Here is a 22312-nt window from a genome sequence, read left to right on the forward strand (position 1 = left end):
TAAGTATCATTCCGCAGCAAAAACATTAAAGAAATATTTCTCTTTTAAAAAAAAACCCTCATGTTCCCGAACTTTCTCATATTCCAAATATAAACCATCAAACAAGCAAGAGATACAGAGAATTTACCCCATTTACTGTGTTTTAAGTTAGGGAAAGCACTAAGCTTATGTAAAACATGTATCTGCAATTACAGTGATGGTGAGGAGGGAATTTACCTCTGCATTTGGAGTGCAGGATCGCCTGATGAACCTGGCATCGTTACCAAAGGTGCGGGCATCAACACACATTTCAACGCCATTGAACTTGGAGTAGAACAGCACAAAGGGATATGGCCTGGAGAAGCAACACAATATCTCAATCCCAAAATACCCAATTCCCATGGCACTTGTAACAGGTATCCCCCACTTAACTGGAAGCAGCACTTGCATCAGCGCTATTGCTCTGGGTGCTTATGCACTTCCATCAATTTAAGAGATCTATTTCAGAGGGTTTGGTCCACAAGCTGAGCATCAAGCTGAGGTGGTATATTTGACTGCACATTTCTATGGATGGCACAGCTTTCAAGGCCCTGTAAGTGAACATTAACCCATAGAGACACCAGTTTCTCTGTGCCACGATGCTCTCACATTAATCACTTCATAGTACTCTTACTTTTTGAAGAAATGCCCATTGACCTCGAATTGCTGTCGTAACATAACCTTCCCTCGATACTCAATTATAAGGGTATCTAGTGCCAAGTCTCTTGCTGCCCTCAGGATCTTCCGGTGCTTCTGAACCCGAGTCACCCTTCCCAGCTGCAGCTGTAACAAAAACCAGAACAAAATATGAGAATTTAAACCGAGGTCTCTAACTCATGAATATTTTACCCACATGAGAAGAAAAATTACTCTTGTAGCAACATAGAGAAACTTTGTCAGTGAGTATATTGTTTATTCTGTAACATTTTGGTAACAACCAGTGACCTTGATAATATTTATCAAAAGCCGACAGTATTTATTCCTTTCCTTCAACACTAAGTCAGATAAATCTGTCAGACTGAGTATTTCAGTCTTGCAGCCAGGAGGCATAACCAGACCTGTCACTTGCTACTAACAGGGAACTGCTCTACAATTATGGCCACTTTCACAGCCAGAATAATTCAAATCTTGCCTAAATTGTGGGTTGTCACACATTCAGAAGAAAAGACTGCAAGCTTTTCCTTCTGCAGAGGATAGTAAATTCCAGCTAACAGGCCAAAGACTTAAGCTGGCAATTTCCATCTCCATCCAGAAACTTCTCTACATCTGTCTGCTCAACTAGTGCTGTTGATTTTTAATTTTTTAACATGAAATAAATTTTTAATGAAGTAGTGACAGTTTGTTGAAACATCTTCCTGTTCAAGTCTAGAGCTCCATTGCAATGGGTTTTCACAACAACGTGTCTTGACAGTATGAAACCAAAACATCCTTTAAGTACAGACATCCAAATACAACACATTTTATGAAATAATGGAAGGGATATTAATAAGCACTAGGACATAGGAAAGACTTCTTCCATAAAAACAAAGTCCTTTTCTTACTTAACAGATTGAACTTCTCTCAAGTAAAAATTACATGAAGATGACTGGCTGCCTCACCACAAGTGCTGTGCCTGTTCCTTCCTAACCATTCTATTTACTGCTCAGAAGGACCCAGTTTTGATACTTTTCCAGAGTGAACTGAGGCATAAGTACTCTTGCATCAGTAATAATGACAGTCACGTATCTAAACTAGAAGTAAAACACAAGATCTTATTACAGACAAGTTCCCAACTTTTCCTGATAGAACTCTCACTAGAAACAGCTCCTGAGCAGTCTGCTCAAATGGATAAAACATTACTCTTTGTACTATCCAACTGTGGTAACAAATAATGGTAACAAATAAATGGGATGAGATTTCTTAGTATGTGACAGAAGATAAGGAGAAAGCATCTGAAGTTATTAGAGGAATTAGAGTTGAGACACAAGTTTGTGTCCAGTTCAATAATTTGTTTTTTATACTACCATTCCTTTGCTGTTATAGTTTCTCATCTGGCCCTACAGCACAGACTTGGATCAGATAACCTTCAGTGGCTCCTCTCAACCTAAACTGTTCTACTGCTCTATCAATACTGCGAATACCAATATCTTGCAGAGGTGCAAGTTCATGTCTGATGGCCTTCACACTCACCTCTGCCCCATGACTGACTTGTATTACTGTTCACCTCATGCCGAAGAACAGCTTGGGGAACACGGGTTGGACAAGGTGGGGTGGTGGGAGGAGGAGAAAGTCCATGAAGGAAAGAGAAGCTCTGTATCTGTAAAACTTATTTATCTGGGTTTGGTAAAACAGGAATGATCTCACAGCTTTTCTGATAAGGCCCTAGCTCAGCTTGTTTTCGTTCTATGAATTTAGAAATATGAAGAGGATTAGCTGCCATGCTTTCATGTGTGAAAAGAACAAATGATTTTATTCATGTCATAGGCTAGGGATTGCTGACTGCTAATCAGCCAAAACTGTTCTGATATGTTTGCAGAGCAACATCTGCATAATACTCAGTGGCTTTATTTTATAAAGGCCCTTTCGCTCTTCACTTCAGAATGTGAAATCAATCAGGGGTTTGAGCTTAAGTCAGCATTATCAGAGGCAACAAAGGGCAAATACTAACCCTGGGGTTTGGTTTGGCAACAACAGGCAGAGAAGTGATTCACAGTTTTCAGTTTGTCGACCAACTGGCAGTAGCCAGGACTAAGATGATTTTATTCATGACACTAAATAGCTTCATATTTTCACAAGTTTCCCTTTGCATCATTAGGACAGTTAAGAATTGGTTTACCATATTTGCACCCAATTATTTGGGTTAGAAAAGCCCTCTAAGATCATTGAGTTCAATGGTAAACCCAGCACTGCCCTGTCCATCACTAACCTATATCCTTCAGTGCCACAACCACGTCTTTTAAACACCTCCAGTGACGGAGCCTGTGCCAGTATTTGATAACCCTTCTGGTGAAAAAAAAATTCCTAATATCCAATGCAAACCTCCCCTGGCAAAACTTGAGGCCATTTCCTCTTGTATTATCCAAAACATTACAGTGATCAAAATCCCATGTACTATATGTATAACCCTTAACCCAACTTTCCCTACCCCTCCTGGCTTTAGGAAGCTTTTAGGTCACACTTCCTTCTTACCTTAATCTAGAATTTTTATTTAAGTATACACTTGCATCATTGTTTACCCAAGCCAAACACCTCTCTCAACTGTTAAGAGTACACAGGGCATATAAAACATTATTTTTATTCCTTTCTCCTCTCTCAAGAGTCTCCATGGCCAAGACAGCAGTGATGACACCCATCTACACACAGCTGCCAACTGCATATTGACACAGTCTCCTGATTTTTTTCTAGCTCAAAATACCTGTTTTCCCTTACCCTGTAGAAAAGCTCTTTTTATTTTCAATATCAATATCAAGTTAAAAGACAACTGATGCAAACCAAAAAGCCTTCTCAGTTTGTGAAAAAAACGATGAGGAAAATGAGTGGAACAAATATGAAGGTGAGAGCACTCACTCCACACCTGTGCAGGCTGCCCCCTCCTCACAACACTCCAGAACCACCTGCTGAACTAAGCAAATGGGACACAAGAGCTGAGAAGCAGCAGCCCAGGACAGCCACTTGGTCTTTCCTCAGTATCCAAAAAGTACAAAGCCATTAAGTCCCTTTACACCTTCGCAGCATGCACATCGACAGGTACCTACTGACAGCTCGTCTAGGTCAACTCCAAATCACTACTAAGTTTTGCAACTTTCTACCTTTTTGTTTCTTTGGGATATGTTATATTTGGAGTCTTCTGATTTGGAATGCTGGCCACTTTTCCCTGTGGGAAAACCTGTCTGTACTGGGAAGGGATGGCCAAGAGAGCATGACAAGAACAAGCACATTTATTATGATATCTTTTATAATCTTCTGTCCTGCTGTACTCTATGAAGGTGGTAAGGAGAAACAGGCAGTATGTTTTACTACTTACTTTGGAACTTTCCTTAAAACCTATGTGAGGGACATATGAGAGGTTACATTTAGTCTCAAAATATTTCTTTCTAAAGATGCAGAATGTTTTCTTCTCTTTATTTCCTGAACTGCTCCCTTTAGGAAGGCTACTCACATAGCCAACAGGAAGTGTTTGTCCCCAGTCCCCTCAGAAGTCTTATTCATTGTGGAACTAGCAGCAACAGTGGAAGAAAGTTGGGTCCAAAGTGCTCTGTCTGCACTCTCCCTTACTGGCAATATTTGTGCTCTGCCTGAAGTGCTTCACCTGCCTGAAAGCAGAGGGGAAGGTGGCACATGAACTTCACTGAGCAGTGAGTCAGTTGATATAAAAAATAAATGATTCAAGCACTAACACATACCCGATATTCAGGTTTCTGATTTTGCTCCCCTTTTACAGAAGAGGTGCCCCACTTCTGCTTTGGAGCCCACCCTTTCAGCTGCACTTAACTGCACTGTCCTGGATAAGGAAGCCCCACAAAGCCTGAACTGGGTGGGAATGCTGTGCTCTGTTCAATAAAGCACGGACCAGACGAAACAACAGCTACAAGTAGTAGGGGAGAACATGCACCACACAAACATGTTATTTTCCGTTTTTTCCTTGTTTACGTGCATTCCACAAAGATGACACCATGTAAAAGTTAGGAAGAGACAGTTCCCTAAAATCAGTTGTAGATGTGCATGATTTGAAAGTTACCAGAATCGAAATAATAATCCAAAATACTGAAATAATGTTGAAAAGTTCTTTGAAATGGCCTTCCACACAACATGAGCCAAAAAAATAAAATAAATAAAGGGGACTGGAAAACTCAGATGGAAAGCAGGAAATTTCCTATCTCCAATAAGTGATAGATCTGCTTCTGCCTCAAGCCATTCAGTGACCAAAAGTGTTTATGTGAACCGTATCACAGAAACTGTACAATATATTCCCAACCTAGCAACACTAATTTGGTCAAATGTGAGTATTTCTGAGCCTTAAATACTGGCATCTCTTCTGATTCACTGTGTATTAAACCTCTGCCTGTTAGTCTGAAATGAGTTATGATATTCCTCACCATGCCCATGCCTTACAAACCAGAGGACCTGACCTATCCTGCCTCTGTCACGCTGGTTCTCACCTGCATCTGGGAGCCAATGACAGTATTATTGCAGGCCAGCTCAGTTTTGTTGATTGTGTCTAGCATAGCAGTTTTGCCCACATATTCTTTATTAGAGTTGAGGTGACGCTCCAGCAAGTTCTGCACATCAGCACTGTACTGGTTCGTGAAGGCTTCTTCGTACTGGTCTGTCCAGAGGCGGATCCGATTCTCCCACCCTTCAGCTGTGTTTTCATCCAAGGCATGTGCTTCAGAAGGGGAATTCTGCAGCAAACAGCAAAGAGTGAAGGGCTAGTACACAGCAGGAAAACCCACCCCTGGTGCTCCAAGCACATGAATACGCTAAAAAAAAGGCAAATCTGTTCCAAGCTATGTAAGTGTTGGTGATGAGGATGCATTTTTCAGCACCTGCACCCTGCAAAACACTGTACAACAGTGCCACTTAGGAGTCTATGGAGAATTCTGTGCAGGGCTAGAACCTCCTGAGAGCTAGTATTTGGCACTGCTATTTAAAATAAAATCAAGCTAATATGTGGTCAGAAATAAAATAATATCACTTTTGAAAAATAATTAAGTGGATTAAAAAAGCAATGAAACAGAACACACAAAGACAAATAAATCTCATGTAGGCTTGTCCTACAGTCAACCCACTCATGTCCAACATAATGACAGATGATGCTGACTGCATCTCAATCTGTGCAGTGACTGATCCAGAAATAGTTCTGAACCTTCTGGCTAAATGGTCAGTTTCAAGAAACTGAATGTAGAGCACAGGCTAATACCCAGAGGGTTAAAAATGCCAGTCCTAAGCAGAGCAAAGAAGAGAGGGCAAAACCAGGTAATCCGTTTACACTGTCTTGTAAGGGAGGGGAAAACAGAAGCTGGAGAAAAAAATATTTAAGCTTCATTCTTTACTTGACAATAGTTGAAGTAATTCAACAAATATTCCAGAGGCCAGTAACTCAACTGGCTTCACAAGGGACTGAGACATATGTGACACCAAGATCTTAGTGACAAGGACAACTGAAGAGCAATTACTATTTTCATCATATATATAAAAACATTAAGAGTTTTCATGCATATTTTACCATCTGAAGGCACTTGCATACTATGGAAATGGTGCATAGAGACACCACAGGATTGTCCTCTTCCCTGTGAGCCACCTGCTAGAAGCCACTGCCAGCTACAGGCCTGTGGCCAGGTGGAACTGAGCAAACTTCAAGGTACCTCTTGTACTTCTAGGAACACACTTAGCTCAAAGTGCAAGTTACTTTTTCCGTCAGATAACGTTCCCATTTGATAGCCACACCTACCACTACTGCAGGAAATCAGAGATAAAGATATTGTCCCATCCATCCCTTGTAAGAGAACACGGAGAGAAACAAGGCAGCACTGCTAGGGACTCCCAACGTCAAACTTGTGAACTACTTTGATGTCAAAGCCTGAAATATCCTTGATGCAATCAACAATAACTGCCCTCACAGAAGAGCAGCCACAACCAGTTCTACATCCCCTACATCAAACACCTCATTCCCAATGCCATGAATCAGTCATCTCTTGGAACTGGCTGGCATTATCTTACTAAAAGCTATCAGAAGCATAAGGAAGGTTCAAGGGGCAATTGCTGTGATACCCTTTTACAGACCTGCTGTGGAACATGGTTGAGTTTATCCCAAGGCTAGTCCCCCATTCAGAAATCCCACAAGCAAGCCAAGAGAGGCATAAAGTACTGGGGGAAAAAAACCCACTACCATCACAGAGGGTTGTCAGTTTTACTCACCTTCATCCTCAGAGACTTCCGTGAGCCCTCTCGAAAGGCCTGTCCAACAAAACAAGGAGAGAAAAAATAAAGTATTCTATATTTTCTCAGAATGAGCATCTCAGAACCACACTCAATCTTATTCCAACAGAACAACACCAAATCTTACTCCAACCCTTAATAAAGGATAGCAAGAATTATAGGAAAACCTACACAGAAGCAATGGACTTGAACAAAAAGACTCCGCAATGCAAATCCAGTGGAAACTACTGAAAAGCTTGATGACCAGAATTTCTGAACTAAAAAAGTTTGCCTCACACTTAGTAAAAATGTCAAGATCAGAACTAAACTGTCCTGACTAAACACACTTGCTTTGATACAAGAAGGGTCCACCAACAAAATCAAGGTGGTTCACAACAAAAACAACCCCTGAAGACCTCACATGGCTCCTGCCCCCAGCCTTTTATTTAATCAGTGCCTACCAGAAGAACTTCAAGGGAAACCTAACCAGTGGAAAATCATGGCAAAACTAGCAGATGATGGGAAATAACCAGCTGCTCACACACTTGCATTCCAATATAAGCAATTCTAAATTATTTCAGTCTCCAAACCCTCACCAACAAGACAGTAAAGTCATCCCTCAACAAATGTTCATCACTACCTACATAGTTTTCCACACAGGCACTATCTCTGTCCCTGAAGAACAAGAACAAGTGCCAAGAAGCTCTGCAGCCCAAATTCCTTAACAAAGCCTACTAGGAAATACCACAGTCCCTTCATTTTTCATTCCATTCACAAACTGACCCTTTGCCACAAACAAACAGAGTCCAAAAGCTGTTTTCCCAAATTCTAACACAGGAGGGAAAACATGTAATTGAATCCAAGCTCTGAGCATGAATGGACAGCATTAGGAAATAAGGGTGGAGTTCCAGTAAGGTAATTTTTAAACCAACAGACACATACTCCAGCAGGTCACAAATACAAGGCTTCACATTATTACACCAGAAAGAGCAACTCCCGACAGGACAAAAGTCTCTTGTCTACTGCCAGCTTGTCAACCTGCTCCTAACAAAACTCCACACAGTATTTGGTAGGAACTGCAGCAACCTTGTCTCACTCCACATACCTTGATCTTTTTGGCCTTTGGAGCAGTGCGAGCTTTTTCTGTGCTCCTCTTCCTCTTCTTGGGTTTGGTCCTCCGGACGCGGTTGACAGTCAGGGTGATGCTGGTGGGCGTGTGCTGTGTGGCCGTGTACAGCACCGTGGAGGGAGAGAGCTCTTCATCCCAGCTCTCGGTCGCGCTGCTGTCCCCGCCTAGAGAGAGAAGTGCTTCATTAGCTCAAGAGCACAGCTGACCCTTACACCCATTTTCACATCAAGACGACTTGCTGACCCTGCGTAACTCTTCCCTGAGAGAACTAGATCACCTCAGTCTTCCTGCCCAAACTGGGAACAGGTCTCTCAAATTTCTGATATGTCACAGAATGACACTGATGAAAATTTTCCTTTTCTGTTCACAAGATAATCTGATTTTCCCAAGCGCTAACTGAGGTGAAGGGTAAGGAGAGGAGAAAATCCCAGTGACTGGGAGGCAAAGAACATTAGCAGGCAGTGATCACAGTTAGATGATTATAGCATCCAAAAAGATAAAGGTCTCATAGACAGAAAACAAAATTCACCATTATCACAATTACACCCTCAAACTCACCTGACACGTTGTCCTGCTTCCGGCGGCGGAGTCTGATCACCTTCCCCCTGCTCATTCCTCTGCCAAAGGAGAATGCACAATTGAAGCTGGTTTGTAGGAGTAAAGTCACTTGAAATTCAACAGGATGTCACAAGATGCGTGCCCTCAGTGGGGCCCAGGATGATAAGAACATCGATTTAACATCCTCATCTCCACTCCTGGTGCCACCAACACTTGTCAGGCTGACAACGCAAAGGAGGAGGGTCAATACTGGGTAAAGCACTGGGAAGAATGCTCCAGTTAGCAAAAGGAAGTCTATCCCACAGCCCAAAGGTGACACGGTTTGGTATGAGAAGTCAACACAAGGGCCAGCCCAGATCTGCACTGCACCAAAGCTTACCTGCACTTTTCACACTTGAGGAGGAAACCATCTTGTGAGACACTGCAGTGGCACCAAGTGGGAATTGATTCTCCTTCTGAGGAGCTCTCACTGTCCCCGGAGTTTTCCTCATCAGGCGAGTGCAGGCCATTCAGTTCTGCACGAGGTATAATGGTCTGGACAGGAGGAGAGGCTGGCGGCGTTGGAGGAGGAGGGGCTCCATAATTATGATCCTGAAAATAAGTATTTGCAGTACTACTTTTAACATGAAGATATGATGCTTAGAAACTGAAGTCCCAAATCCACTGTTCCCAGGTTAATATTTAACTGGTGTAAAACAGTAGCCTGAACTCCTCAATCTACCAAGAAGGCAAGGCAATAGCTCTGAAAGATGTGAATGGTTTCCTTCAGCACCAATGAATTAAACTCAAAACCTATAAAAACAACCAGGCTATTTCAACATTAACTGTTGTACTGCTAATAATCTGAGATTACATCAGTGTTTAAACAGTGGAACCAGTTGCCCTGAGATGTTGTAAAGTTTCTGCCTGTTGAGATATTCAAAACCCAAGTGGACATGGTCCTAGGAAACCTGCTCAAGCAGAGTCAGCCTGAGCAGGGAGGTTGGACTGTGTCATCTCGAGAGGTCCCTTCCAGCCTCAATCATTCTGTGACATCCTGTTCTTCCCATAGGTTCAAACTATGCTCCCACTCTTCCTGACTGTTCATTGATACTCATTGTTATAAGTTACCACTATGAAAATCTGCGCAGTTGAAACACGTATAAATAGTGCACAATAAACCAAATGGGGCATAAAATTACCATGAGGAAGATGTTATATATTCATATATTGTCACACTGCATTCATATACTTCATTCAGTTAAAAATCTATCACCTAGAATGCTAATAAAGCTTGTTGTAGAGTATGTAGGACTTCACAAACAATAAAAACAGAAATGAAAAATGTATGGCAGAACTCAGCTGTAACTCAGTGTTCCCTAACAAATAAGCCAAAACTCCTAAGGCTTAACAGGCAAAGAACTATGGAACAAGGAGAAAAGAGTAAAAGTAGACAGTAAAGAGCTGATTCACTGCAGAGAGAGTACTCACTGCGTAAGGCAGCCCGCGATAGCTGTGTTTCTGGGTGGCCCCATAGCCGTGGCTGGAGTACACATTCTTCTCACTGACAGCTGGACTAGCTTCCACAGACTCTGGGCTGCAGAAAGGGCCAGAAGTAAAACCCATCAATACAATACCATTTGTTTAGTGATAGTATTTCACTGCTCTTTTCTATTGAACACATGAGCTCAAAATGAAGAAACTTCATGAAATCAAGGCATTATTATACACTTCACCAAGCATCATGTGTGCAGAAGTTGTACAGGATTAACCTGCTTTCAGAGGGAAGGAACCGAGTAAGGGCCACCCTTGATAACTCATTAAACTGGGTCTTAATCTGGGAAGTTAAAAAGATAATTAGCATGTAAGAAACTCAGTTTCCTTATGGTTGAGGAAATTGGGTCTAGTTCAACATTCACATCTGAACTCAGCCAGCCTAATCTCAGAGCCACTGAACAGTACTGCCATTTTATCTCTGCAACAGCTTATTTCGACTGCAGCTAAGCAGCTTTCCTGCACCTGCGCTCGTTTCTCTCTCCCTCAGATACCAATTGTTAGCCCAGTCCAGCATCCTGTGATAAAGCCTGCATGAAACCTGCATCTATTCTGACAGCACCTACCAGGAGCTGGAGACTCCTGCTACAAAGAGACAACAAATCAATGACCTGCACAGACAGTGGCTACAGACAGATCAGATTCACCCTGTGCTTCCTACACAGCAACCTGCAACGAGCAGAACAGGAAACGTGCTGCTGAGGTACAATGCACTCTTCCACCACAGGGTGGTGAAAAAAAACAGCTAAAAATGAAAGGTATATCCTTAGCAGAAAGCTGCAGAAACCCTACTCAGAGAAGGGACAGCTGCAATTCAATGCAGGAGCTATTAGATAATAAGGCTACAGGCAGAACATCAGCAAGAAAACACAGTCTGTTATAAGCAGAAGATACAAGTCAGATAACCTCTGCACAGATCAGAAGTAGGGTCCATACCACAATACTGCAGCATATTACTGAAGCATGTCTGCAGATGAATTCTTTGTCAAAATTATAGCATGGAGCTGAGCAAGCAGTAAAAAAAAATACAGAAAAGGAAAACTTTACCTTAGACCTCTGCTGCTATAGGGAGATCTCACAGGATTCTCAGGGGGTTCTACATGGTCAGCATGGATCAGGCACCACTCAAACAATGGCCAGCGATCACGCGTGGGGCAGTGTTTAGGCACCACCCAAGAACATTAACCCCTGTGCCCTTTGGACTTCCTATTCGCTCTTGAAATCTCTGCTGCACTGAAGTTTGCCCCACCCTGCCACTGAACCTCATCTATTTTCCAACAGCACCAGCCTCTGAGCTTCTGGCTTGTCCTGGAGTAAGATGGATCTGTCTTTGCAACATAAAGGAGCAATAATTTCTTGTACAAAGAACTGCAGAAAGCAAGACCTTAAACCTACGTAAACAACATTTCTGTAGCTCAGTATTTAGGAGCACAGCACAATAAATTGAGTTGTTTTTCAGTGTGGCTACAGTCAGCTAAACTGTCAAAAGCAGGAGATATGGGTAGTGATTCCTACCAAAGGATAAACGTCTTAATAAAAGGCACCTTGTAGGGCTTGCCACACAATCCAGCCTTGCAGGATCTTTGCGATGGTCCTTTAGGACTTTCAGATTGGTAGTGTTAAATCCATTCAGGTTTAATCATAATTTCAGAAACAATATTAAAAGCAAAAGAGCCTACACAGCCTAAAGAGCAGGTATGTCCTCTGTCCAAGTCACCCACATTCCTAACCACAGTCAGCCTGCAATACCAGCAATACTGCCGCAAGCACTGGCAATAAAACTTCAGGATTGTTGGTGCAACGGTGTCCGGGGCAACAACGCTGGGGCCCACGCTGCCTCAGCAGCAGCACGCCAAGGAGCTTCCACAACTTCCAACATGCAGTCAGAATAACACAGCAAAACTACTCTGCAGCCTCCACATCACCCGCAGATGAACACCAACACCTGTCAGCATTTTCACCTCCTCTCTGTATCAGAGGCTGGGGAAGACGCTAAATCTCAGTCTATAAGGAGGATCAGCTGGTTTTCCTTTTACCTTCCCACTGCCTTCGTGATGCACATTTTGGAAATCAATGCCTTGTAAGAGATGAGAAGCTCAGGTACCCCAGACTTAACTCATTCAACTAGTAGAGTTTCAAAGGCAAAGTAAAGGATAGCCTTAACTTTGCACAGACCCACGGAGGACACTTCAGCAGTAACAGCAAAGCCTGGAGAACAAAGCCCTGGCATTCCCAAGTCTTAGAAAACAGAGAAACCAATTCAAAAATCTTCAAAAGCCTTTTTTCAAAGCACTCCAGCTTAGTCTCAAACTGGACCTACAAACTTCTTACAAAGGAAAAAGAAGGTCTTTGCAGAAGGTCTTTTTGATATTTAAACACTACAACTGACATGCTCAAATACATATCTGGCTCTTCTCTCCACCACGAGCAGCTTTGAAAGCAGAGTACAGTACATGACCAAACTATTCAGCACTCTTTCTCCTGTCATAAACAGTTTAAAATTCCTGCATGTTGAGTCTTCAAAGTGCTGCTGTGGGAGAAGCAGAGTGAAGGATCATGTACCCACTGCAGATGAGTGACTTACTAGATTCTGATTCCCTGATTAAAAACAACATGGGGGCTTTAGGATGGAATGAAGCATCACGAAGAAGAATGCCTAGAACGGGGCCAGTGCCAAAGCAGACAAACAAGAGTATTAACAGTCTTGCAGAGAGCACGACTATGTAGTCAAACTCTGTGCACAGTCAAATCAGAGTGAGATGGAATGGAAAAACAGTGATTCATACCTTAGCCCACTGCTCTTTCAGCTCAAAATTAATAGTCTGGAGCAATTTCTGTTCTACACTGATCAACCTGACACGCAGGTAGTTGCACAGTAGGTACCTCTAAATAATACATGGGGGAAATCTATCTCCAAAATGCTGTGTGTAAATTATTGTAAAGAGATACTACAGCCCGTACTTCAAAGAAGGATGCGGGAAAGCAGGAGGTAGAAGCACACAGAAATAACTTGGGCCCTACCTCTCGCCCCCAACAAAAACATAGTACTCATCCGAGCTGACATCATTCTAACAACAGTTTTAAGAAGAGATCACAATGCAGCATTTCCTGAATTTGAAATGTTCCTGACTCTGCAGAAGCAGAGTCTTTAAAAAGAAATGCTAAGTCCCCTCCATCAGGCCTCAGAGATATGGTTGCAGTGAGAGCCCTGCACAGGGTAGTGTGGTGGGGACCCTGAGGGATGCTGAGTGTGCTCCTTGGAACGTGCTCAGGGGCAGAAACAAAATAAGGGTGTCTACACAGGCTGATGCTGTCTCACATCTCTAGTCAAGCCCCAGAGGTGTCTGGAAATCAGTCATGTAACACTAGTACCAAGTCCGAGCTAGTAGACTCTACTGAGAAGGAGGTTCAGCATGCCAATCCCTCACATTACAACTTTTGGAAAAGGAGCTGGCTTGTACCTTGCCAACGTCAAGCTCGGGTACAACAAATGCACAACTGCCTGTACTTGAGTACAGACTTACTAGTCAATCTGATATAAAACCCATACTTGAGTGCCTCAAACTGTTGGAATTCTCTTTTCCCCGATCTCCTCTGTCAAACTTACCAATTTCTGTAACACTGCATTTGTTTACACCCAGAGACTGTCTCTGCATTCTTCTCTCACACAGCCAGTGGACCAGCAGTCCCTTTCTCCCAGGTGGAGAAAGAACCAGCAGTGATCCTACAGCCCCAGTCCAGGCCATCCCTCCAACACCCTCCCCTCCTCTCTCCTCCTCTCCGTGGGTAACACTCACTCCGATCCTGCAGCCATGTCGGAGTAGGACGTATCTGGTGTGGTGACTCCCAGAGGGATTGCAATGCTCATGACGCCCGTCGGGGATCACGGAGTCCAGAGGGCAGCGACTGGCCGCTGCGAGGGCGGAGAGGAGCCGCAGAGCCTCGGCCAACACGTCACGGACATGGGGAAACCTACCAGGGTAGAAACAAAGCATTGTATCGCCGTTACAGGATGAGGCACCCCTGTATACCCCTAAAGGACACTTTGACAGCAAAAGAAAAGCAGAAATGTATTTCCATCAGTGATGAGTCACATCAGTTTTACTTCCATTTCATATGTGGGGCAGAGGAAGAGGTAGATGGTAGAGTGGAGTTTGGTGGAGTTTTTTCACACTGTTAGACTGACATGCAATGAGCTGCTTTGCCTTAAAGCTGATAATGACAGTTCCCCCCTCCCCCAAGTAAACTGAGGACTAATTATCAGATAAGCAATCTATTAGCTCCTGCATATATGCAGCAGCTGTCACCTATCACCCACAGCCCTCCATCAGCGTTTCCTAACTCCTTCCCTTAACAAGCCGCAGGCAAAGCCCCGTCTGGGAGGATAAGGAGGCAGAGCCGGGGCTGACTGAGCTGACGCCTCTCACTGGAGATCCGTCTGTACGTGCATTCAGTGGGGCTGGGGCAGGGTGAGTGTGACCTGCAGGGCGGGTCACCACCGATGGCTCCCCTCGGCCAGCGGGGCCCCTCTGCGGGCTCTGCAGCGGCGGGAGCGGCTCGGGGCGGGAGCCCGACCTTGCACAGCCCCCGCTGACACGCCCCCGGTGCGGGAGCCCTGCGCGACCCGACACCTCCCCGGGCTCGGCCCCGCATGGGCTCCGATCGCAGCGCTCGGCTACGGCAGCCCCGAAATCGCCAACTCCCCGGGGTCGGATGGCGGCCGGAGGTGAAACGGGATCAGCTCCTCGTTATGTAAATAACCTCAATAACACGCTGAGCATAAAGGAGGTATTATTCTACACAGCTCGAAAGAAAACCCCCACCATGCAGAGAAAAGGCTGCGTTTCCACATGCAGCAAATGCAGCTCCAAACCCTAAGAAAAACGGTGACAACTTAAGCGCTCTCCCTGCACGTTAAACTTTAAGAGCAGCTTTGAATAGTTCCCGCAGCCTTTCCCGGCTCCTGCCGTCACATGCTCCCCGGCATCCCAGGGCTCTGCCAGCAAACCCTCCTGGGCTACAGAGAGGCCGCCAGCCAAGTTTTGCTGCGGGTAGTGAATTTCTCACAGGGAACTGCCTTTGGACACCACAGTCCAGCCATTGTTTAACACACAACCCCCCCCCCCCCGAAACACCAAAACACACACTCGCTATAAGGGCAAATGAAGGAAGAGTGAGAGTCAGAAAGTTTAAATGCCACATGCTATATTGCCTTTTCCTGTCTTAAAAGGCAGGCTACTTCTCTTGGCACAAGTAAGTATTTTCCTCCTTTAGTATATGTCCCTATGAGAAATCTTTCTGACAGTATGACAGGCGTACAGTGAATAACAGGAGTAGCACGTAAAGATGTCTAAGTGGTCTGTGGCAATTCCCTATTATGCCCCAAAGCAATGGTCTCACAGGGAGGTGGGAGATAAAAAAGAGGCAGGACTAAGCTCAGAGGCAGCTCCAACCGGAGACAGCCCAGTGTCCTTGAGTGTGTTTTCCAGGGGAAAAAAAAATAAAAGGACTTTTTGGAAGTGTCTTATTTAGCCTTTCTTATGCTTGTGATACAGTTGTGATTTCTACACTGACACGAGATGAGACAAACTGATGCTAGAATACAGCTAAAAGCTACAGACATCACTCCCTGCTTCAACTCAGTCACATAAAACTCTGGCACAAAGTTAAAAGATACAGGACAAGTTTCTCAGTATCTGAGGCACTTAAGGGACATAGCAAGCTCTTCCCCCCAGTCCCCAGTAATCTTTTTTAATACTTGTTTAGATGTTTTTCCCATATCAATCTTTTGCCTTTGCCATGACCATACCCCAGCTGGCAGCAGCCTGACATTTCATCAGGACAAACTGCAGCCTCCCACCTGCTCGTGACTCAGCAGAACTGGAAGATTTCAGTTGCAGCTTTTGGACTCAGAGTCACAGGATACCTGGTCAGTCCTGGAGTAACTGGGACAAGATTTCAGCCACTACTTACAGGAAAACCTCTTTCCATCAACAGTGTACAAAGGCTGTTACACTGAAATGGTCTGATGACTCCCATTTTTGGGAAGGAGATTACTGGAGAAATACAAAATACCAAACTGAAAGGTTAGACAAGGCAAATTCCAGTTCAGTCACATTTGTGTTGACCCAGAAATACTTGCCCAACCATCATCCCTGCTCAGATTTTACTGTTTGTTGCCACTATTTTATGTGTACTTTCATCTCTGACAATGTGACATTCAAAATGAATTGCTGAGACCAACCTCAAGTGCTGTCCAAGACCACATCACCTTCAGGCTACATTACAGTCTGGTCTTCATGAAACTTAGTCTGGTAACACCCAAAACATCATCCTGACAGAAAATGCTGGGGTTGAGATCAAAATGTTCACCCATCAAACTGCCTAATTTGCTGTATATACAACCCCAAGGACCTTCCAACCTCTCCTCAGAAATATACAGTCATGCAGGAAAAGAAGTCACACCTACTTCTCTCTGGAACCACTGGAGTAAGTTTTACTAAAATTCAAAGCTTTAATTTAAATCTGATGTTCTTCAGACCACTGCACAAACCTGTCTTCCTTATGATCCAATTCTTCTTGATATCAAACAGAAACAGGAATTTTGATGGCCTAACAGGTAAATAATACTTAGCTGGTTCTGCAAATGCAGCATTTAAAGATACTTTTAAACTAGGTTTAAGATATTTTAATTTTCAGAATTCTGCTTAGGATGCAACAGCTGCAGCACTGCATTGGTTCAGTTCCACAACCACTGCCATCCATGTACAAATAAAGCAGATGCAGAAAATTTACTGCTGGAAACTCTCTTCATTACATGTGGTGTTGTAAGTCTGTACTAAAAGGGACAATCAAGCACGGTGAGTCAAAGAGCTCACTTGAGTTTCCTCCTTCAAGATGTGGTTGTCCCTGTTTTCACTTGTGTCTCAGTCTCAGACACCTCTGGGCACCCACAGTGACACACTCTACAAAGTATTTGTGAGCACCATGAAAAACTCACCCTCAGACAAAACCCCTCAGCCTCACAGACCGCATGCATCACCTAAACTTGGACTCCATCACCATTTGGTGCTGCTCAGGTGATGCTGTACCCCCCTTACCTGCTCCCACAGTCACAGACTCAAGGGCAAAGCAGTTACCAAACAGGGGGAGCAGAGACTCATCTGCTCCTCTGCAGGGGTCAGTGCACATGTGAGTCTGTCCACACAGGGCCTCAAGTATTTTACTGTGGTGCATCCAGCATCTCATGTATGGCTGAGAATGGTAAGAATGGAACACTGGTACAAACACATTGTGGACAAACTGAGAAAAGCCTTTTTGGATTATACACAACTTCAACATGCGAGTCAGGGCAGGGTGAGCATGGAAATCCCATGTGCACTGATGTGGCCACTTCTCACAGACCTCTTGTTCACAGACATCAAAGGACAGAATGTGCTTCTCTTCCTTTACCTCTCCCCACACCTCCCAACAACTCCAGTTATTGAAGTCCCAAAACTGGACAGATCCAAGACTTTTGACAACCCAGGATTACTGGTGTCCAAACAACAACCACCATCACCTTCTTTGTGCTCAGCAATGGACCTGCAGGTCACCTACATGGGATGAGCTCCTTGCATAATGAGTTGCACATCTTTAAGCTCCAACACCATAACCAATCAGATCAAATTCAGAGCATGTTTTTGTCCTGCATTTCATACTGCCACAGGCCAGTCCAGAGCTGGTGGAAAACTGGTAATAGCAGCTCTGACATGCAGCTTTCCTTGGCATCCAGCCTCATGTGGGACAGAGCCAGTGAGTTCTGACCAGTTCATACTTAGGCTGTCATCTGCACCATCCACTCAGGATGTGGAACAGTGTAAAAAAGTACAGCATCTTAGATCTTCTTCATTCATCTTTTCCACTGGAAATTTCAGAGTAACCAAAAATCTATGGGACATCTAATGTAAACATGAAGTGCTTTAATTACCACGCTGAAAAAGTCCTTTCTCATCAGACAGTGCTACTCAAACACAAGCACAGCCCACCCAAGTCCAATCAAGCACAAGCACTGCCTGTTCATTCCAGCACACCCACAAATCTCATGTCAAGGGCAGATCCTCACAGAAGAGCAAACAGATTGAGGGGTTTTGTGCTTAAAAAAGCTTAGCTCAAAAAACTGCATCAAATTCCTCTGATTTCAGATACGTTGTTCTATAAGGACACACCTACACAGAGGCAGGGGCAGAGCAGAGAAACCCTTAAATCATTTGGCTCCAGCTTACTCCGAACATACAAATTCCTAGAAGCACTTGAATTGTGCCTTGATCTACCACGACAAATGTGTAGCTCTGCTCTGAAAACAAGCTGGGTTCACTGAACAGCAAGGAAACAACCCTGCCAGTTTTAAAAAATGTAATATTGACATAAGTGTTCACTACTATCATTAGATCCATATATCATCTGCTAGAGGGCTGACAAAGGAAGACGGCAATCCATCCATCCATCCATCCCACGGGGTTTGGGAGAACTCAGTCCCAGTCTACAACAGAAAGGATCAAAGTTAGCACAGGTATTCATTGCTAGCTATGCATACCATGATAACCAAACTATTGACAAATATAGTGCAATGGCTGAAGATTTATCTTAGAGCTTTCTCAAGACTGTCGCCTGGTTTATATTTATGTAACCATATGCAAAAAAAAGAATATATGTATACATTTGGTTCAGAGTTCACTTTGCTCCCCGAGATGTAGACAACCTCAACAAGGCACCAACATGCTCTTAAACAAGAATAACAACATTTTAACATTGTAAAATGTCAAAAAGCAACAACCCAGAGACACATGACCCTGCTCCCCAAGACCTGGAGTCAAGGACTGGGGAAAGGCCAGACTGCTGTTTTTAGGACATGAGTGATTTCAAAGGCCTTTCGGTATCCATAACCCTATGCATCAGTCAAGTTGTTCCATACAAGATATGAACCAAATTAACAATTCCTGTTAAAGTACTCCATGGAAGATCTAGATACTACCTCAACACATGTCTGTGAATACACCTACTCAGCTAAAATCAGAGTGATGAAGCTGCCTCGTGAAAGATATGGAAGCCATGTTTAAAACTGAGGTACAAGCAAGTTAAAGTGATTCTGATAAAATTTGGAACCAGCTGGAAATGAATTTAATAAAAAAGTAAACTAGGTTTCAGCCATTTTAAGGCAATTTTCATCGTGTCCATCCACAGGATTCCATAACTTTATCTGATGAAGAAAACATCAATATTATAAACTCCTCTGTGAACTACACCCTAAGGGACTACAAAGGATGACAGTGAGCAACTGAGAAAAATGAAACCATCAGCAGAGAAATTACAAAATGCACAGTCAAGTACTCTCAGCAACTGACCCAAGACTGCAGAAATTATTCAGAAAAGCAAAAAGAATAACCTCAAAACTTTACTGCTGCTTCAGCAGTCAGGACATTATGCAAAACCTCTTTGTTTTGCAGACTTAAAAAATTTTACAAAAATCCTGTGTTTTTCTTTTGGAATCACTAAGGATTTCAGGTATTATGGTAAGAAATAGAAGAGAAATTTAATAAGAGATAAAAAAAGGGCATGTAAGACTTTTCCTCCAGAAATACCTTCTCCTGGACAATTCAACCTCATTCTTGACAGTCCAATCCACTCCAGAGCTGGAGACATCAGAAACAGGTTTGTTTGGACTTTCTTAAAGCATCCAATTTGCTCTCAGAACCTTACCAGAAAGTTTAATTTCTATTGATTTTAAATTGTTTGAAGAGTCATACATAAGGGTAATTCCATAAACATGCCACATTAGAAAGCAGAAGCAAATTACAGAGTAGCAGTGACCCATGGCAGACCAAATTATTCCGTCTATGGAGAGGTGGCAGGCACGTATCAGGAAACTTTGCCTGCATCCCACACTGCTGAGAGGGCACCTGGCAGCATTTCTGGGGGCTGCACACACAGGAAGGTGACAGAGATGGTGTTTTAAAGGAGTGACAGCCTCAGTGTAAAGGACCATCCCAACCAAGAACTTCATATGAAAGTCCTTACAACCCTAAAGTTCCTAAACAGAGGAATTCTTCAAGAAAACCACACATTACTATGAAACACTCCTTAACAAAATGTTAACTATCAAAAAGAATTAAAATAGGAATGGTAATAGTGGAGAAATTCAGGAAAGTACCACAGACTCAAAAGAACCCTTTCTGTTCTAAAAACATTGTTTTAGCCTCTATTTCACAGCATTACAAGTCACTGTTGAAAGTGACAAATCCTTCGAAGTCTGAAGCACTTAAAAAGATATTTTCAAAAACTAAATGAAGGCAACTCACTGAAAACACTTCTTTTTGCAAATACTGTTTTTTCTGTTTTCTGAAAGATATAAAGCAATACAAGACAAAAAAAAGATGATAGTAAGGTGCCACAGAGTTGAAGATACAAAAAATACTAAAATAAATTAAACAGAAAAGACAAAAACCATCCCTCTCTCCTTTCAGTACCACAAACTTTTAATTTTGTGATAGTCATGGGGCAAACCTACTCTGCAGTGAGGGGAACACATCCTAATTGCTATGCTGGTCCTATACTGTGAGGTTGTTGCTCTTTTTTCCCATGAGGTGAATGAGAACAGTCAAATGTCTGTATGTCACAAAAATAAGAGAATGCAAACAAAAAGGTTCAGAACAGACACTCTGAGATTAAGAGCTTGACAACTGACCTCCAGTGAATCCAGCTGTGGCAGCTGATGTTACTGCTGTGACTGTCTCCTCTAAGACTTTGCCAAAACAGGTGGCAGGAAGGAAATGTTGCCATGTCTCATCAACTGCAGTTGATGCCAAGAAGACCGGACTAAAAGCAGAAACAGGTAAAATAGATATTCCTTTTTAGATGCTTTTCTAGGAGAAATACATTTCTGCAATAGGGCAGAAAAGGAGGAACTGCAATACTGAAATCATCACTACTCAGTCCACCACACCTTGCCCATACATATCATATGTTTTCAGCTTCAATTTAAGAGGCCTCCCTACCAGAAAATGGCTACAGATAAATAAGACTCAGTATTAATTTAGGTAATGTAAATAACACTGGTTTAATCTTAGCAGACCAAAGTGCTTCCTTGTTCTAAATTTTGTTGCTTGTGGATGTAATAGTATTCACACGAAGGGTTTTACCTGTGTAACTATTAAACTTTCCTAAGTAGACAAACCCTAAATTAAAAAGGTTGTTAGACAACCCTCCTCAAAAAGAAAAAACCTTTACACCTTGAAATTGTGTTTTGAAGGTGTTTCAGAGAAAAGCAAGGTCAGAGGGAAACATGGTAATAAAGGGCAACAACTAGGATCAAATCCAAAGCCAGAGAATTACAGTTCCCATGAGAATCCAGAGAGTCCAGAGTCACGGGAAGTCACTGAATACAGAAGGGGAATCAGCAGAATTTACTGGCACAGAGCAGCATCCCAAACTTACAACCAGTGACAGGCTAACCACTAACAAGCTGCCAGGAGTAGGATTGCAACCTGCAGTCCTAGTATCGGAAAAAAGATTTCTCCATAATCCCACTAAAGGCTCTGCCTCGCAGGTCTGTATGTCCTTTATACATCTATTTACAGCCCCCACGTGACCGAGGCTGCCTGCAGGCCACTCCCTGCCAGGCAAACAGCCCCCTCCAGAGCAGCTCCACAGCGGCTTCCAGGGCAGGCGTTGCATCAGCCAGGTGTGCAGGAAGCGGCGGAGATAAAGCAGCTGTTGACGGAGGGGCTCTCGGACGGAGGTCGCTTCAGGAATCCCATGGAGAGGACGACAGGAAGGAGAGAGATGCTCCGCACACAGAACAAGCTTCATCGGCTTCAGAAAGCCTTTGTGCTGGGGCTCCGGACCTGGCCTTTCTCCCAGAGATGATGCAACACTGAGGAACAAGGTCTGTGCCAGAGAAACTATTCACAGGCTATGCAGATGGCAATGCAGCCAAAGGCTCTTGGATCGAAACATGCCAGAGTCCCCCCGGCCCAGCAAGCCCCCCCAGACCCTCCTTCGTGCCCCCAGGACCCTCCATTTCACACGGGCATCTCGGTCCTAGCATGACCCTGGCTTAGGGCAGAATGAGGGACCTTACAATGGGGAAAAGAAGTAAAAGGGGGTTTCAAAGTCCTGTAAAAAAATCACAGCTTGTTC

The 22312-nt window shown here is 43.5% G+C and overlaps 1 protein-coding gene across 2 annotated transcripts in view; it reads right to left on the reverse strand.

Moving 5' to 3' along the window:
* Window positions 1-22312, reverse strand: part of SETD5 (SET domain containing 5) — a 64974-nt gene that overhangs the window by 24983 nt on the left and 17679 nt on the right. Inside the window, exons 1-10 of one of the 2 annotated variants that reach the window (XM_071550440.1) lie at window positions 21608-21787; window positions 13933-14107; window positions 10073-10178; window positions 8982-9193; window positions 8603-8661; window positions 8021-8208; window positions 6916-6954; window positions 5157-5399; window positions 653-801; window positions 217-334 (exon numbers count right to left, since the gene is read on the reverse strand). In XM_071550440.1, the coding sequence (XP_071406541.1) occupies window positions 217-334; window positions 653-801; window positions 5157-5399; window positions 6916-6954; window positions 8021-8208; window positions 8603-8661; window positions 8982-9193; window positions 10073-10178; window positions 13933-14003 (1185 nt within the window). In that variant the 5' untranslated portion in view covers window positions 14004-14107; window positions 21608-21787. Of the gene's footprint in view, window positions 1-216; window positions 335-652; window positions 802-5156; window positions 5400-6915; window positions 6955-8020; window positions 8209-8602; window positions 8662-8981; window positions 9194-10072; window positions 10179-13932; window positions 14108-21607; window positions 21788-22312 lie in introns of those variants that run through there. The other variant, XM_071550438.1, reaches the window with a different exon arrangement.

The sequence above is a fragment of the Pithys albifrons genome, chromosome 3, assembly GCF_047495875.1.
Source record: "Pithys albifrons albifrons isolate INPA30051 chromosome 3, PitAlb_v1, whole genome shotgun sequence".
NCBI classification, from domain to species: Eukaryota; Metazoa; Chordata; class Aves; order Passeriformes; family Thamnophilidae; genus Pithys; species Pithys albifrons.